We start from the raw sequence: 18,465 nt of genomic DNA on the forward strand, positions 1-18,465 counted from the left end.
CCGCCCGCACACACACACACACACACACACACACACACACACGCCTAGCGTGAGTTTAAGCCATCTGGTCCAGGACCCGAACCGCGGTTGACCATGTGGGAGGCCAGCGACATAGCCTACTGCTGGTCTCTAAAGACTGAATTTCTAAAGTTGGCATAAGTAATAAGAGAATTATTTGGTAAAATTTGTAATTGAATTAGTTTTCGGGCATATATGTGCTCATATTTATAAAAAGATCAGCTCATTCTACAAGTAGAAGTATGTGCTAGCCTAACCACAACAACAACAAATGTATCCAAGAATTTATTTAGGTCTTTTGCAGAGCTAGAAAATGTTAGCTACTGGCATCAGCAGATGGTATAATAGTTACGGCCCTGGGCTCCCATGTAGTTAACCACACACAGTTCAAGTCCTGGCAGCTTAAAACTCACGCTGGATGTGCATGCCCAGACTTCCGAAATGAGAATGGAGGAGAAGCAATTGTGGTGTGGCCATCCTGCCTGGGGGGTGATTTCTTGCTTTCTGTCTCTCTGTCTCTCTCTGTCTTTTTGGCAAGCACACACGTCCTATAGCAAAAATCTCTCTCTCTCTCTCTCTTTTTTTTTAAAAATGTTAGTTACCTTTCCAAACCACATATATCTGAATTTTCAAATAAACTGTTTCAGAATTAAAACTTGTCCAAGGCAGCTTTGTGGATATTTAGGAAAAAAAAAAATAGTTCTTATGTGGCGTTCACATTTACCATCTACTGCCTCTTACATATTTATAATACTTTATGGCAGTGTTAAGAATATACCTGCCTTTCCTTTTTAAATCACACTACCCAATTTCTTTTATTTTCAGCACATATCCTCATTTTCCTGAGTCAAAGAAATAGCAATATTTTTTTAAATCTCCCTAACAGTCACAGATGTACTATGATGTCTATCTAATTGCATGAACAATTTTAGACATTTAACCTGGTTATTGCCTAGTTGACAGAAAATGACTGTACTTGTGGTACTATCACTATGTTTGATTCACCATTTTGCTTCTATATTGTCTTTTCAATGTCGTTTTTCTCGTTCTGTTACTGGCAATTTAGTTTTAAAGCATCATTGTTTAAAAAACATTCAAAGTAAAAATTGAAGTACATCTTCATGCTTGCAACTGGATCAAATAATGGTGTTACATATATAAAAGAATAAAACAGATCCTCATAGCCCAAGGATAAGATATTGAAGTGTAAGTAAATGAGAAATAGCGTAGTGATTGTTAAAAGAAAAACTTTACACAAATTAAATTTAGCTGAGTTTTAGCAAAGAACAATTACAAATTCAACAGCCCTCAAAACCAGGTCAAGTTCAGAGAACGCCAGCCTGCAAAGTGATCAGGCAGCATTATGGGCGGAAAATGGAAGTAAAGTACAGACACACCTTGATTCCTTAACCGTGGTCTGATCAGTTGGGCACCTGTGATTGATTAAAGCTGCACTACTGTGATTGGCTGAGACCCAGCTACATACTCTTAAAGTTAGGCTTTCATTTAATTCTGGTACTGTTAGGCTGCAGTTTGTTAAGGACTCCAGTATGAGGGATGCTTAGGTCAAATTTAATTTAATGTGATCAAGCATATGTAAATTGTTTTCAGCAACAGTGAAACAGAGAACATGTTGATGGGATTCTCTGATATTTATACAGTTATAGCAAATGAACCAGGGACTATTCAGAAGTCCTACTGTATTTTAGATGTTAGTTTGATTTTTTTTTAAAAAATCAAGGTCAAATAAAGATAATATAATGGTCAGAAGTTCTGCATTAGCTACTTGCTCAGACTTCAGATTGACTCTCAGACTTTCTGTTTTCTACATTGAAATTAATTTGTTTCTTTTCTCTGTTTGGGTCATTCACATAAGTGGAGTGTTTGGGAAGTTATTGTTTTACAGCTCATTAAATTTATGCCTGAAAAGAAATATCAATGGCTTTTTAGTGAATGAAAAAAATAGTACATAGTAGATAAATATTTTTTTCTAGGAAACAAATTATATTCTGGACCAATTAAAGTTTTAACTTAATTATTAATGTATCTTGAGAAGGACTTCTATCCTTATTTTAGAATACAAAATCTGGTTGTATAAGATGGGATTTTTTTTTCTTTTTTTTTGAAATTCCAAGTTGACTTCAGCTTCCAAATATATTTTTATTTGCTATCAGTGTTTATATCTGAAAGAATAAATTATTTTAATATCGAATTAATTAAAATATAGCTAAAGAGGAATTCAGATACAACCTCCTACGATAAGGAATTTTAATTCCCATAAAGAACTCATGTGTGGGTGAGCGTATATATGTTAGTGGGCCCTTGTGCTCATGAGAGAGAGATAGAGAGAGGGGGAGAGAGAAAACAAAATCTTTTCAGGATTTTGAGCATGCACACACACATGCCCACCATGCTTTTCAAGCTGCTAGGTTCAGAACAGCTATGTGGGATCCAGCTCTCATAATCATCAGGCCATGGCTGGCCCCTATATTGTTCAAATATGATTTTTCAGGATGTGAAATGTCGGAGGAAGACCAGTTCATCTTCTAGGGCCTACCCCCAAAACCACTTTTCTCTATTGTCTCTCACTCAGACAAGTTTAAGGGTTAAATGAATTTGTTCATACTTCTGTTATATCATTTGTATTCAGTAGTAGCTAGTTGCAGTGCATATTTACTGACTTTTTTGTATTCCAAACCACTGTACTAAATCCTTTACATATATGCATACATTCTATCCTAGCAATAATCCTACCATATAAGGTGTAGATCCTACTGGTAGGTGCTTGGGATGCATCAGTAGACAAGTTCCACAAAGGCCACGGATCTTTATATTCTAAGGTTAATATTTTTGAATCATCTTGTCGTTAGTATTTACTAGTTACTCTTGAAGTGGAGTACTTTTTCATGTTTATTATTATTAATAATTTTTTTCTTTTTATGAAGTCACTGACCTAGTCTTGCCCATTTTTCTATTTTCTATTGTCTTTTCATGATTAATTTGGAGGGATTCTATGTGTATATTTGGATATTCCCCCTTTGTTATGTTTTGTAAGTGACACCTGCCATTCTGTGGCAGACACAAGCTGAGGTATTAAGAGTAGGTAGGAAAAACAAATGGCTTAGGTAGGGCAGCACTTACTGCACACTGTGCAGGCTGGGATCATGGAGGAGGCCCAGTTCTAGTCCAGCCTAAAGACTGAGCTCTGTGACATACACCTGTAATCCCAGCAACTCAGGAATACTAAGGCAGGAGATCACAAGCTCAAGGTTGGCTGGACAATGTGAGATTGTATTTGAAAAAGAGTAGAGTGTGGTGGTTGGTTCTAGCTAGGAGACTGAGGTAGAAGAATATGCTAGCTCTAGAGACCCTGTACAAAAAAAAAAAAGGATTTGGTTAGGCAAAGATGAATGTTTTTAATCAGACAGAAAAATAGTTTTAAGGGGAGGAAATATAATTTACACATAAAATAGTTGAGTAGTTTGATTGGACTAAAGATCCTTAAAGTAAATCTATGGAGGATAAACTGGAAAGCTCAAAGTATCGGAGAAGCTCTAGAAAATGACAAAGATCAATCTAAACAGAGCATCTTCTTTCCTGTCTTTAATTGCAAGAGGGCATGTATGCTTGCCAGGTATCTATTATATATATATATAGACATAAAAAGAGAGAGCGAGTGTGTGAGCACTCCTCAGTGGGGCACAGTCCCCTCTCCATTTATCTATCCAGTTCTGATTTGGGACACTCATACACATGTGTTTATTATGTTTTAAATTGCTTGAGGAGGATGTGAACCATGGTTGGTCATGTGGAATCTGGCTCCCTTAAGCTACTAGGCTATTGGGCTTGCCCCCAAAACATCTTTAAATAAATTTTTACTTTACTTCTGTTCAGGAATAATTAAAGCAAGATAGTCTGAAAGAAGGCAACCACGAAGACTTGTTGCGCAGATAGCTCTAGATGTCTGGGAATGGATTTTCCTTTACTGAAATTTTCTGAGAATTATTACTTGGTGAAAAATGTACGCCTTAGAACTGGAAATGAAGAGAGGCCCAAAAGGACCTTCTTCATCTTGTCTATGAATAGCTCTAGATTTCTTAGAGAGAATTATTGGATATTAAGGTTAGGGCCCTGTCATGCAGCTCACCTTTCTGACCTGATATATCTCTTTTTAGAGTTATCCTTCTAAAATTTGGGCCTTTGATTTCCTAAGACTGGGTGTGTACTTCCTTACAGAATGTGAAGGCTGATGTCTGCCTAGCTTTTTGGTTTTAGCATTCTTTCAGTCTCTGCCTCCATCTTACTACGTTTGCACCAATGTGGAATATATCATTCTGTTCCCTAGTGAGATTATTCTAGTTTTTTAAGTCTTTGCTAAAAAGTCTTAAGGATTCACCTCTCTCACCACTAATCAGATGAAAATACTTCTGTGTTTTCACTTCTTAATTCTGTACCATCAGAATTTGAAGTGCCTAACACTGGAAGTGTAGTAAATTAAAAAGACGGAACTTTGATTTTTATCTTAGGTAAGCAGAGGCAGCCCAAGGTTGCAAAGGCAATGCCATGATCATCCAGAACACAGTCTCCTTTTATCATTGCTCTTCATTTATCCAAAAGGGCAGAGGGTGCTCTATGTTTAATATATGCATTTCAGCCCTCAGTCAGGGCTAGTAGAAAAGGAATAGGACCTTACCCCCAGCCCCTGAAGGACTTCTCACAAGTTGCACACACCACTCTGTTTATATCCTGTACCAACACTTGGTTAACAGAACCAGAAATACATGTCTGGCTAAGAATTGGAATTTCTGATCCTATAAAAGAAAAGGAGAATAAATATTGTAGAACAACTGTTAATTCTCTGCCACATAAATCTTTTTTTGTTGCAACTTAAATATTTTCCTGAGATAGAATAATATGACTCTATTACCATTTTAAAATAGATTTTTATCAGAATCAGCGTATCACTTTAGATTCTGGCAATCTAAATTATTGGCTTTTATTTTATAAATTTTACACTGGTCTAGAGGCTAGAAATGAACTAACTTTTAAATATTTATTATTTTGACTAATTTTTGGAATCTTGACTTTTTTCCTGAACATGAATGTAACGTTTTATGAAATTAAGTATCACAAATGCCATTGAACAAGCAAATTTATGTAAAATAGGGAAGATGAAATATATGGCTTTCACGTTTATAGAAGTTAACTATATTAAACCTACTACTAAGAATAGTCTATAGAAAATATTTTAACAATAGGTAATATAAAAGCTTTTGGTTAGAAGGAATTCAAATATAGGGAACTTAAATGAAAATCTGGAATTACTTTATTACAGTTCACTGAAAATTAGCTGACACAATGAACAGCATATAAAATGCTACAGATATTACAGATCTTTAAAATTTTTTACTCTTCATAGTAGAGCTCAAAGAAAATGTAGTATTTAGCATAATTATTCTCATTATTGAAAATGATTTTCTTTTACAACACAGTGCATGACACTGTAAGTGATAATATATTTTGTCTCTGTAGGCGCGGAGTTTGATAGCAGTAGGACTGGGTGTTGCAGCTCTTGCATTTGCAGGTAAGATAAATAAAGAATACCTATTAATATTTCCAAGTAGTTTTTTTTCTTTTTTTGAAGAGGTTTTTGCTATAGGGCATGTGCGCTCACCAGACAGAGAGAGACAGAGAGACAGAAAGTGAGAAATCACCCCCCCGGGGGGGATGGCCACGCCGCAATCCCTTCTCCTCCAGTCTCCTCTTGGGATCTTGGGCACGCACGCACACGCGCCCAGAGTGAGTTTAAGCCACCAGATCCGGGACTCGAACTGCGATCGACTACGTGGGAGTCCAACGACATAGCCATTACGCTAACTGCTGGTACCCCCAGGTAGCTTTTATAGTGACTTATGAGAAGACCCTTAGTGTTCCGAGGTCTTTGATTTCCAGACATTATACATTTCTCATCCTTTCCATCATTTATAGTTACTGAATATTTGTCAGTATAGCAAAATCTAAATAAACTAAGTGAAGAAAATTAATGATATAAAAGCTAGGAAAACGAGTCCTAATAATAGTTGATCTTCTTGGCATTTTTTTCAGTTTGAGGTATAACATACTATAATATAAAAAGAAATCTTTATTATGAAACAATATAAGTAATATAGGGTTTCTTTATTCTCCAATTTTTTTTTCTTGCAGATAGGTTTATACATTTCTTTCTTTTTTAAAAAAAAAAATTTTGAGAGAATTTTGCTATAGGGTGCATGCACTCTCTGCTACAGAGACAGAAAGCGAGAAATCAACCCCTAGGGGAGATGGCCACGCTGAAATCCCTTCTCCTCCATTCTCCTCTCAGGATCCTGGCTGCACACACATACCTGGCATCTTTAAGCCACTGGGTCCGGGATTCAAACCGCGTTCGACTACATGGGAGTTCAGGGACATAGCCATTACTCCAAATGCTGGTCCCAGATTTATACATTTCAAACTGTCAGTTCTTTCTAATGAACATAACTGTTCCCTGTGTGTATTTATTCTACTTTTAACTTATTGGTGTAATTTCTTTGATAAATCCAGGAGAACTTCTACTGACAAAGTTGCCTTTTGAGAATGAATAGTTATAAAGGTCTAAAGTGTAATTGCTTAGCTGATTCAGTCATTAACCTGTACTTTTAAACTGCATACCTGTTCCCTAATTACGTGTTAATCTGAAGGTGTTCTCTTATTGAGATTTACTTTTTTGTTTTAGCATTTGTGTTTCTAATTGTATGGACTTGATCTTGTTCATTGGATCTTTTTAGGAGAAACATATACCCCATTGTTGTTATATGGAGTTCTGTAAAATCCAATAGAAACATGAAAAGTAAGAGATTTTGTTTGGTTTGGTTCTTAATTGTCAAACAATTCATATTTAAAGTACTTTAACAATCAGAACTTTAAAATCACTGAGATCAGTCATTCAGATTCTTTCGATCTTTTTGCCTTCAGTGTCTTCTGTCTCAGTTTTATAAATGTAGTTGACTGATTTCTGAAGTTTCATGAGAAGAATATCCTGTCTCAAGTGTGACAAACTTGCCGGAAACATGAAACAATTTTACTGTTAATTATTATACTAGAATAGGCATAGTGGTTACAGATTCGAATGAAAGAGATTAATTAGAAATTTGAGAAAGATGTTATTTTTTTCCTAGGGTCTTCTTTCTAAAATGACAAAAATTGATGTTTGTATTCTATGTAGACTCTACTGTTGCCAAATTTATACCACTAACTAGAATATTAAATAACAGATCTCTTCCAGAGCCAAGTGTAGCTGAGTAACAGTATTTTGGAGAAAGTACACTTAGACTTGCTGGAACCAGATCTTCTGGTTTATGGTTAAAGTGAATCTCCAGATATCCTCTCGGAAGCTTTTAACTGCTTTTTCACTGAGACAGGAAGTCAGTCCTTGTGTCTGATTGTAGTTATGAAGAATTCTGAGGTCATTTAAAAGCTGATAGGGAATCAAATGGACGATATCTATGTGATAAGAAATTTATTCAAATGAGAAAGTCAGCCTCATTTAATTTCCCTTTATTTTATGTTCTCTTGGATCTCAAGAGTTTGTTGTGTCTTAGATTGGCAGCTTCACATTTCACATTCCTAGCATTGTGCCTCTCATTGAATGCAGGAATAATAGTGTATTTAGGCAGATAAAGTTTTTCTAAATGGTCTAGGTAGTTCAGTTTTCCCAGTGGAACTTTTGATTTGAAAATATGTGTAGAAATTAAATTCCAGAGTGCTATATGTTGGTTTTCTAACAAGGCTTTTGGAGAAAGAGACACTAGTAGAGGACACACATTCTGATTAGTTTGCAAAAAGCAAATTAATCAGATAATATTTGATTAATATTCTATGCCCTCAAAATAATTTAGGACCTGTTTTGCTATTCATTCTTCAGTGTCAAGACTAAGGGCAGTTTTGATTAGTAGGATGCCTAAGTAAGGAAAAATCTAAAATAAAATATCTTATTTGAGAGAGTAGCTATTCTCAGTGAGAAAAATTAAAACTTAACTTCCTTGGTAATATTATGTACATAGCTTTATTTCGAGAGAGTAGCTATTCTCAGTGAGAAAAATTGAAACTTACCTCCTTGGTAATATTATGTACATAGCTTTATTTTAGAAATTAACTCCATTAAAATCACTCGTATGTCATAAATAATATTAGTTTTCTCTATATCTCATTTTTCTCAATATCTCATTTTCATATTATTATTGTGAAAAGCAATATCATTAATCATTTTATTATTATAAGTATGTTTTTATCCATAAAAGGATCTCTTAACTTGTAGGAATAGTACTAAGGTTGTTTTTTTGTGATCTATAACACCATATTATAGTCATGAGCTCGAACTTCGTAAGTTTAATAATTTGATATGCTATTTTTCTCTCTCTTTTTTTTTTTTTTTTTAAGAGAGATTTTGCTATAGGGCATGTGCACTTGCCAGAGAGACCGAGAGAGACAGACAGAAGTCACTCCCACCCACCAGGGGATGGCTGTGCTGCAATCCCTTCTCCTCTGTTCTCCTCTTGGGATTCTGGGCACACACACATGCATTCGGTGTGAGTTTTAAGCCCTGGTCCAGGATTGGAACTGCGGTCGACTATGTGGGAGTCTAGTGAAGTAACCATTATGTTATCTGCTGGTCCCAAATTTGATATGCTGTTAACTTACTCCATTCACTAAGTTAGAAATTAAAAAAAAAAAATGACTATCTTTCTGTCAAATTTTGAAATATTTATTCAAATAAATTTAGACTGTCAATAAATGATAAGTACTTTAAAAACTATTGATTGATTATAGAAAATTTATTTGCTTTTTTTTTTTTTTACTATTTAGGTCGCTATGCATTTCAGGTCTGGAAGCCTCTAGAACACGTCATCACAGAAACTGCAAAGAAGTTTACTACTCCTGTAAGTTAAATGTCTTTTGTTAGAAAACAAAAGACACGTCTTATATTGGCTTGTATGCCATATATGAAAGTAACTCAGAAAATGTCTTGGATTTTTCAATGCTTATAGAAGTTTATTTCTTTCATTATATCATCAGTGAGTTTGTCTAATTTATTGATTTAGTTTTTGTTAAATTTCTTGGTAATTTTTATTTTTAGTATCTGACCTTTTCCAGGTTTTGACATCTAATTATTATGCTATGTTTAGAAGTATTACATTAACTTTGAAGTAAGTTATTTTCCCTGCTTCATTACTGTTCATTTATTCAATAAACATTTGGGGAGTTACTCACTTTGTACTAAATCCTGTGCCAAGAACTAGGGATATCTAGTAAAACAGAACAGACCAGATCCCTATCCAGATGGGGCTTAAAAAAGCATTTTATTTCATCTTGAAATTTGAAACTTGTCCCCTTGTATCACCATACCTGCCCATCTAAAACATAAAATTATAAGATTTCAACCATGAAATCCTACACAGTATTTGTATGTTCATCTACTAGCATTATAACTAGTCTGGTGAGCTAAATATAAGAGAAGAATGAATGATAGTATCTTAAAAGCTACAGTATGAAATGTGGTTTGTGACCACTGAAGACACTACAAAGAAAACTCACGGAAGCACTGCTGTATAACCATTGACTTCTGGGAAATAGAAGCAGATCTGGGAAAGATCAGCTTGGTTTGCAGCAATTTGAGAATGAATGGCTTGTTTCAGCAAAGGCATTATAGGCTTGTGAGGCTTAGTTAGCCATGAATACTGGCAACATTTTCAAAAGATGACATACTGACAGATAATTAAAGCCAGGTTCAAAAGAACTGCGAGTGATTTTGCCTTCCTCTAAATACGTATCTATGATTAGAGGGAGCACATGTTTATTTTCTGTTTTCCTATTTACGTTTCAATTGGTTAAAGCATTGGTAGGTATTCAACATTTATTCACTAAATATTTATTGAACACCTACTACATGCCAGATATTATTGTAAGTAGTAGGATATAGTCATATACCAAACAAAGATACTTCCATCTAGAAGTTTATATTTTTGTAGAGGCATATGATAAACAAATGAATAAATGTGTTAAAATATATTTTTTCTGTAAGTGTGAATGTTTTCAAGAAAACCAAATCAGGGTAAGAAGTTAAATATTAAAATCAGAGAGGAATCTTTTATATAAGATAGGTCAGGTAAGACTTCTCTGAAAAGTTGAGTGAGCAGGCCATATGAGCATCAGAAGAAAGAGTTGAACACTCCAGTGGTCCTAGTGTAGGAATCAGCCTAGCAAGAGTAACTCCAATGGAATCTATAAGGAGAATAGTAATAGCTTGGGCCCCAATCCTTTAGAGCCTCATAGACTATGAAGAAGATTCAAATTTTACTTTAAGTATGATGGGAAGTCTGTGGGAGGTTTTTGAGCAGGGGGGCAATGTGATTGGCATTTTAGGTCATTCTGCCTGTTCCTTAGAGTGCAGACTAGAGGGAGCCAGAGTGGAAGCTGTGAAACCAGTTAAAAGGATGTCTAGATAGTCCAAGTGATTGATGGTGGTGGTTTGAAATAGAGTAATAGTAATAGACACAGTGATATAGTTCTTTAAATGAATGTTATTTATGGCTTTCTCTATGTTTATAAATAATATATGGAGAGAATTTCAGAAATCGTTGCTCTTCTGTTAGAATTCTCAGTAGATATATGTACACCATAAATAGAATACTTCTAAGCTTTGTAGGACTACATTATTTAACTTTGCAAAGGAAGAGAGAGCAAGAAAGTGAGGAAATTTTCACTGTTTCGTAGAGCCTCACAGATAAGACAAAGTTGGTCAAGAGATCGTAATGGATACACTTTGCCTGGAACGTGCATTTCTTAAGGAGAGGGAAATGAAGTACATAGCTCCCTTTCCTTCTGTTTTATGGGCCTCAAGAGGGGAAATGTGCCTTTTGATAAGTCTGTCCTCCCCTTTTTTTCCTGTAAGACAGAGTCTTCCTGTTTCAGCCTCCTGTCTCAACCTTTTTTTTGTTTTTTGGAAAGGTTTTTTTTTTTTTTTTTTTTTGCTATTGGGGGCGTGCGCTCGTCCGGGACGCAAACTGTGGTCGACTATGTGGGAGTTCAGCGACATGGCCATTACGCTAACTTTTGGTTCCCCCCTGCCTCAACCTTTTGAGAAGCAGGGATTACAGGTGTACACCTGTGCCTGGCTTGTAGGGCGGTCACAGAATCAAACCCAGGCCTCCTGTGTAGCAGTGTTAACTGTGCACACTACCACAGTGGGGCCATTATGGTTCGTGTTTTTCACAAAGTATCAATACAACTATTTCAGTTTGTAATGAAACATTTTAGATATATTAATTGTTGTCATCATCATCATTACAATTATACCTTGGTGAAAATAGGAGTTTTTAAAGCAATTATTCATAAATCCTTCATCCCAGGGAAACCAAGAAATGTAATACATACATATTTTTTCTTGACATTAATGAAAAGCAAATGTCAAACTGTTTACTGTACTTTGATTTTATAAATATTACTGTTGAACTAAACAGAGCTACTAAAAATATAGGAGCTAAATCTCTGTGATTCAAAGAATGTCTAAGGCAAAAGTTCCATTGGGTTCTCTTTTCAGTACTTTTTAAAAACAATTATTTATTTACTTTTATTCATAATTATTATTTTTAATTTGGTATAGGGCATGTACACTTACCAGGTAGAGACAGAAAAAGAAAGTGATAAAGCAAGCATCCAGGTATAGGACTTGAACCACTTTTCTGCCACGATACTGAGTTTTTCAGATGTCTGGTGATCCTTGGTTGTTGGTTTATATTTATTACTAAATTGATTAAGCAATATTCTTAGCTTTCCTCAGCAGTGTAGCTGGCTTGTTTCAATGGCTTAACTGAATAGGAGAGTTAACAGTGAACTATGGTGGGTTTGTCAGGAGGCATGTCTTCCAAAGCCAGGAGGCCAGAGGCAGGCTTGGGATCTGTAGCGTCCAGGAATGGTTGAGTACTATGTATAGTTTACCCCTTTGTATGGCTGCCCCCCACCATTTCTGGCCTTTTGGATTCAGAAATACCAGGGATCTACTGGTATCCTTCCTTGCTTCTTCTAGGATCTGCCACCCAGAGTAAAATGCATTGCAGGCATACGGTTCTGTTTCTTAGCCTAAGAGCAAAAGTGACAGGTGCAAGAAAGTTTTTGCTATAGTGTAGGCGCTCCCCAGAGAAAGAGAGGGAAAGTGAGAAATCACCCTCCAGGGGAGATGGCCATGCCGCAGTCTCTTCTCCTTCAGTCTCGTCTTGGGATTTTGGGCATGTACGTGCATGTGCCTGGTGTGGTTTTCAAACCATCAGGTCCAGGACTCAAGTTGCAGAGTTGGCCACATGGGATCCAGCTTTCTTAACCTTTGTGCCACTTGGCTGGCCCCCAAACCAGTGCTATTTTGCTAGCCTTTTAAAGTATTTATGTATATTTTTAACTTAGCTATTGTCTAATTATCACTAATATTTTCCTTGGGGGGGGAAAAAAACTATGTCATTAATCACCTTTTGAAGCTTTTAGTTTCCTGTAAATTTGTTCTTTTATTTGAATATATATATGTATTTTAGAGAGATTTTTGCTATAGGGTACGTATACTCACCAGAAGGACACAGAGACAGAGACAGAAAGTGAGAAATCGCCTCCTGGGTGATGGCTATGATGCAATCCCTTCTCCATTCTCCTCTTGGGATTTTGGGTACGTACTCACATGTACCCAGCATGTGTTTTAAGCCACTGTGTCCAGGCCTTGAACCATGGTTGACTATGTAGGAGTCCAGTGACATAACCATTATGCCATCTTCTGGTCTCCAAAATAATTTTCTGTTATTTTATGGTCAAATGAAGTTTATGGAAAAAATATACTAAAATAATCATTTTGTGGCTTTATAAATCAAATAGATTATTGTAAAACCTTATAGTTTATGATAGATGTATTTCTTCTCTTAAGACTGTAGAATGATACGTGTCTTCTCTGATTGGAGGATTTTTGTCTTTCAGGCTATTGACTGATAAAGACTTTTGTTTAACTTGAGTAATTTCGTATCTCTTTTGGTAACATATGGCACTATGGCACGTAATGCTAATTTGAGAAGGGGAATTATTTTTGTTTCTGTTGTTTATGTATACTCTATGAATGGAATGTTACAGAATAATAATATGTAAAGTCCAGGGTGTGTTTTAAATAAACAGTATAATAAAACTAGTGGAATCCTACTATTTCTGTTCTTGGAACTCCCATTAGAAAAATATAACCATCTGTTCCATCTATTTGATGATGCTTGTTACTTATAATAATCTCAATTTTATGAATCACAACATTTCTTTTGGTCCTCCACAATGTTAGAAAAGTGTTCTGTACTGCCTATGTCTGTAGATCCTAATGCAATCCAATGTTGGTATATTATTTACAAACTTCAAAGGGTCTTTAAATTACACTTTATTGGGGGTGAGAGGAGACAGAGTTGACAGTTTTGTGCCTGCTCATAATGTAGGTACTAACTTAAACATAGTGAATTTAAATACTGTAATGATTTGTTCTGTTTAAAATGATGCAGTATAAAACTTGAATTTCATACAAGTTTACCATAGGGTGGGCGCCACCACGCCCCTGAATTTCATACAAGTTTAAAAAGCATGATTTTTTTTTTCCCTGAAGAAACCTGCAGACATTTGATAGTTGATAAACATAAGACGTTTTTTTCCTTTTTTCTGTAAGCAACCCCCACATATTAAATTTCTGTCCTCAAAATGATCTAGTTCTCTTAGCAGGGTTGTGATGATTATTTATGTACAAATGATTTACTTGTTTAGTTTTATAAGGTATGAAGTCCAGACACTAGATCTTTTTTCTTTTGGAGAGGTTTTTGCTATAGGGCACGTGCGCTCACCAGAAAGACAGAGACAGACAGAGAGACAGAAAGCGAGAAATCACCCTCCAGGGCGGCTGGCCATGCTGCAGTCCCTTCCCTTCCATTCCCCCCTCGGGATCTTGGGCACACACACATGCACCCGGCATGAGTTTAAGCCACCTGGTCGAGGACGTGAACCGCGGTCGACTACATGGGAGTCCAGTGACATGGCCATTATGCCAACTGCTGGTCCCTAGATACTAGATTTTAAGTAGTCTTTTCTGAGACACCTTTTCTACCTGGACAAAACTGAAAACAAAGTAATTGCTTAGATACAATACCTACTTTTGGGGTTAATGAACTTCGTGACTATAGTGGGAATGATAGTTTATGAAATGTCATCAATTTTTCTTGTTCATTATGCTGACTCAGAATTTTAGAGCTCTCTAAGGTAAACAAAAACTCAGGCATATTTTTTTTCCTGAACAAAGACTTATTGTACGCATTAGTCTTAAGCAGATTTTAAAAACAAAAATGAGTATGCATGGCCCTGTAGAAATGACTACTGTGAATCAAGTTGGTGATACTTCTGTTTTACCATAACTAAATTTACGAATCAGCTTTTATTTGGGGAGTAAGGTATATACCTAGTAAAAAATTTGGTCAGTCTCTTCTTTTTTAAATATTTTTTTATTAATTCCATTTGTTATTATTATTTTTAATTCAACCAGAGAGAGACAGAGAACAAGAGAAAGGGAAATCAAGAAAACAAGTCATCAGGTCTGGGACTTGAGCCATCTTCGGCCATGCGGGAATCCATCCCTAACCACCAAGCCACCTGCTGGACCCCAAATTTTGGTCTCTTGAAAGAAATTTTAAAACCAGCTTCTCCTCCTTTGCTAAGTCCCCTGTTTCTATCTTTATGTGTGTCTATCTATCTGAATATTCTCTTTATGTATGTTTAGAAAAATATAAAATTTTTCCAGGTGAGTGTACATTCTTAAGTAATTTGATTCCCTTCCTCCTCTCAAAGTTTGTGTAGGGGGTGGGGGAAGCATTTATTTTGTTTTCTTACTAGATTGTAAATTACTTGAAACTTGGAATGCTGCATCGTATTCGACACAATACTGGTACATTGATAGATTAGCATCTATGTGATGAAAGACAGACCTTGATCTGTCTCATTTAAAAAGTGCCTGGCACATAGTAGCTGTTGAAGTGTTTGTTGAATTAATTAATTGCCAGGAATTATTACCAAGTGGAAATTTATAACAAGCTGTTCAAAGAGATCAGCTTATATAAATGGCTGCATCTCACTCCCTGGGACTCATACTTTAAGCTCTAATCATTTCTTTGGTTACTTTTATTTATTCCACTGTTTTGTTTTTTTAAGTTTATTTCATTATTGAGTTGTTGGGAAAGTCACAGTGCTATTTTTGCATAGAAAAACATAGAGAAATACACCCTGACTTTCATGACGACCTAGTGTTTTCTTCATGAGAGAGGGGGACGAACAGAGATAGGCAGGCATCTCTGACAGGGTCATCACACCAAGACCCTGCCCCGAAACCTGTAGCCGCAGGATCACAGGTGCTCTGGCAGGCGTGCCCAGTATGTTCATGTAGACCCCGGATGTGAACCCAGACCCTTCTCGTGGCCTCCAGCAATGCAGAACAGTGCCCCTGCTACACTGCCACCATGGTTTGGCTGCCTCTTCTTTTTTCAGTTGTACAGATGGCATAGGTTCAGTGTTGAAATTTAGTAAGTTAAAAAGAAGTTCATAGTCTTACCACCAAAAATAACATTTTGATGTATGTATTTTCAGGTATTATTTTATGTAAACATTGACTTATTTATTTTTCCTTACAAAAACAAAGTTTAATGTTTTAGAAACATGCATGTGTGCCATCATATATGTATATTTTCCTTTTAAAAGCTGAGTTCATACATTGTTCTTTATTTAGAGATTCTGAAATTAGTTGTTACCCTTCTCTTCCTGTTCTCTCTTAAACTCAGTCTAATCAGACTCTCACCCCAAACCCTTATGCTGTCAGTCTTTGACCTCCTCTGCACAACCCAGTGGTCAGTTCTCAGCTCACTTTTTACCCATTAGAAACATTTGAAACCATTTTTTTAACTTCCTTACTTTTTGCTCCCTTTCTTCCTACTTTCCTCCTTTAGGGAGACTGATTCCTCTCCATTTGAAGGTCACTAAATGTTCTAGTCTCTAGGACTCAGTCCTTGGACTTCTTATCTACACTCAGGTGATCTCATTCAGTCTCATAGCTTTAAATCCTATCTGTATAGTGATGGCTTTCAAAGTTAGCTCTAGATTAGAATTCTCCTCTGCTTAGATATATGGTAGACATTACACAAACCAGTCTCCTCATGCCTACTACCTACAATGAACAATCGCTTACTCTTTAAGTCATTAAATGAGACTTAAAGTAGGTGGGTTAGGCCAGAAACCTTAAAATCATTTGCATAGTTTGGGTTCTCTGCAAAGCAGATAAAGGGTTATATTAGGAAATGTTCCCAAAAGCCAAAAGGAAGAGAAGCAGACAGCAGAATAAGTCAGGCTGCAGTGCAGTCTTAATAAAGACCAGTCCCACAGGGACCTCTGATGCTAGAATGGCCTAGTCTGGTTACCCTGAGTTGGGGTAAGGAGACTAACTGACATCACCGAAGCCTAGAGAATGCAATGTTTAGCACCTGTCAGCCAGTCATTAGGTGTGGGCTGCCCTGGGAAGAGGGCCTGAGCCTCACCTTGTTTAGGCAAGGAATTCTTAAGGAGGCTGAATGTTGAGAGCTAGCTGCCAGCAGCAGCCCCAGCATCTGGGTGTATGCAGGTCCTTTGCTTTGGGAGAGGCACCTGGGAACCACCTAGTAGCATCCTCCACAGCATTTTTTATTCCTCTCTTTCTCTCGTATTCCACATTCAGTCTAAAACTTTGGTTCTACTTTTAAAATACATTCAGTTCTCTCTTTCTCTCTCTCGTATTCCACATTCAGTCTAGAACTTTGGTTCTACTTTTAAAATACATTCAGTGGCCAGCAGGTGGCATGTGGTTGGGGGCGCTGGATTCCCACATAGCCGACTTTCTCTCTGTCTTACTCTGCTCCTCTCTGGTCAAATTAAAAGATAGATGATAAATAGGTAGATAGATAGATGATAGATAGATATGTTAAATAAAAATAATTCTTTTAAAAAATACATCCAGAACCTGACCACTTTTCACCATCTGTATTCTAACCTTGGTCCATACCACCCTCATATCTTGCCTGGATTCCTGTTTTGCTTCCTAATTGGTCTGCTTGTACCCTTGCACTTGTCTGTTCTCTGCACAGCAATTACAGTAATCCTCTCAAAACCAAGACAGATTGTGTTACTCCAATATCCTAAATTATTTCAATTGCTTACAAAGCCTTTCATAAGGCCTTTTCAAGACCTTACATGGCCCCAATTACCACTCTGATCTTATTCATGCCTCTCTAACCACACTGACCTTTCAGTCTAGTATTCTACCCTCTTTTGGCTTCTTCTCTGCTGTTGTGACATAATCCCCACTTTGTCAGTTCCTCCCTATCTTCTTCTGTCATCCTGGCTAGTAGACAAAAAAAAAAAAAAAAAAAAAGTCTGCCAAATCAACATTACATGACTTGGTCAAGATTATCCAATGAGAAAAGTACTATAGAGCTTAGAAATAGTTGAAGCATTTTGCTTCTACTGAGTGCTTTTATTCCTTCATTTATAGCCCAGTGTAGAAAATTAATATGTGAAACAATTATTTTTTAAGTGTTTATCTTGGTTAGAGTTTCTTGAAAATGATCACTGTTTAGTGCTTTTCTCCCTACATTTCTAGTAAAATATGTTACTCTTACTGCAGCTATGTGATGGGATTGAGGTCATGCCACCTCATGCATGGAACTAATTATTTCTTGCTCCTTCTTTCTTGTACAGAGCCTTTCATCCTACTATAAAGGAGGGTTTGAACAGAAAATGAGTAGACGAGAAGCTAGTCTGATTTTAGGTGTAAGGTAGGTATGCTGCATAAGTATTATTTTGTTCTGTGGTCAAGCTTGTCTTGAAAAAGGTGAAAATGTTACAGTAAAGTTATACTTGTATTGAAAATTATGAACAGGAGTCAGAGGAGAAAATATCAAATTTCTACATTTTAAAACTTCAAATCTAAGAGAGTATCTCACTCCCCACCAAAATATCAGGCAAAAGTGTAATGTATCTTTGTTCTTTAATAAGGAGCTATTAATTTGAATACAGAGTTTAAGACAGTCCATCAAAATAACCCTTTTTGTGACATTGAATTTTCTCTGGACTCAGTTTTTTAGATTTTATTTTCTGAGGATATATGTGCATTCACCAAAGACAGAGAGAGGTGGAGAGACACAGACAGAGAAAGCCCTCTTCTGTGAGGTCTTGCTGCACTCCTTTTTCCTTCATTTCTTCATCCTATCAGGATTTGGGACACATGCACTCATGCTTGGTGTCTTTTTCTAACCGCCAGCGTCAGGATTCAAGTCACAGTTGGCCATGTGGCATTCATTTCCC

General features: G+C 36.4%; 1 protein-coding gene across 2 annotated transcripts in view; it reads left to right on the forward strand.

The window, feature by feature from the left end:
* Positions 1–18,465, forward strand: part of DNAJC15 (DnaJ heat shock protein family (Hsp40) member C15) — an 81,920-nt gene that overhangs the window by 30,071 nt on the left and 33,384 nt on the right. For both annotated transcript variants that reach the window (XR_003547519.1, XM_006166477.3), the window contains exons 2-4: positions 5,551–5,602; positions 8,902–8,975; positions 17,860–17,936. Coding sequence is in view for 1 of the 2 variants with exons in the window: in XM_006166477.3 (XP_006166539.1) it covers positions 5,551–5,602; positions 8,902–8,975; positions 17,860–17,936 (203 nt within the window). In the remaining variant the exon portion in view is untranslated. The remainder of the gene's footprint in view (positions 1–5,550; positions 5,603–8,901; positions 8,976–17,859; positions 17,937–18,465) is intronic.

The sequence above is a fragment of the Tupaia chinensis genome, unplaced genomic scaffold, assembly GCF_000334495.1.
Source record: "Tupaia chinensis unplaced genomic scaffold, TupChi_1.0 Scaffold144262_1, whole genome shotgun sequence".
NCBI classification, from domain to species: Eukaryota; Metazoa; Chordata; class Mammalia; order Scandentia; family Tupaiidae; genus Tupaia; species Tupaia belangeri.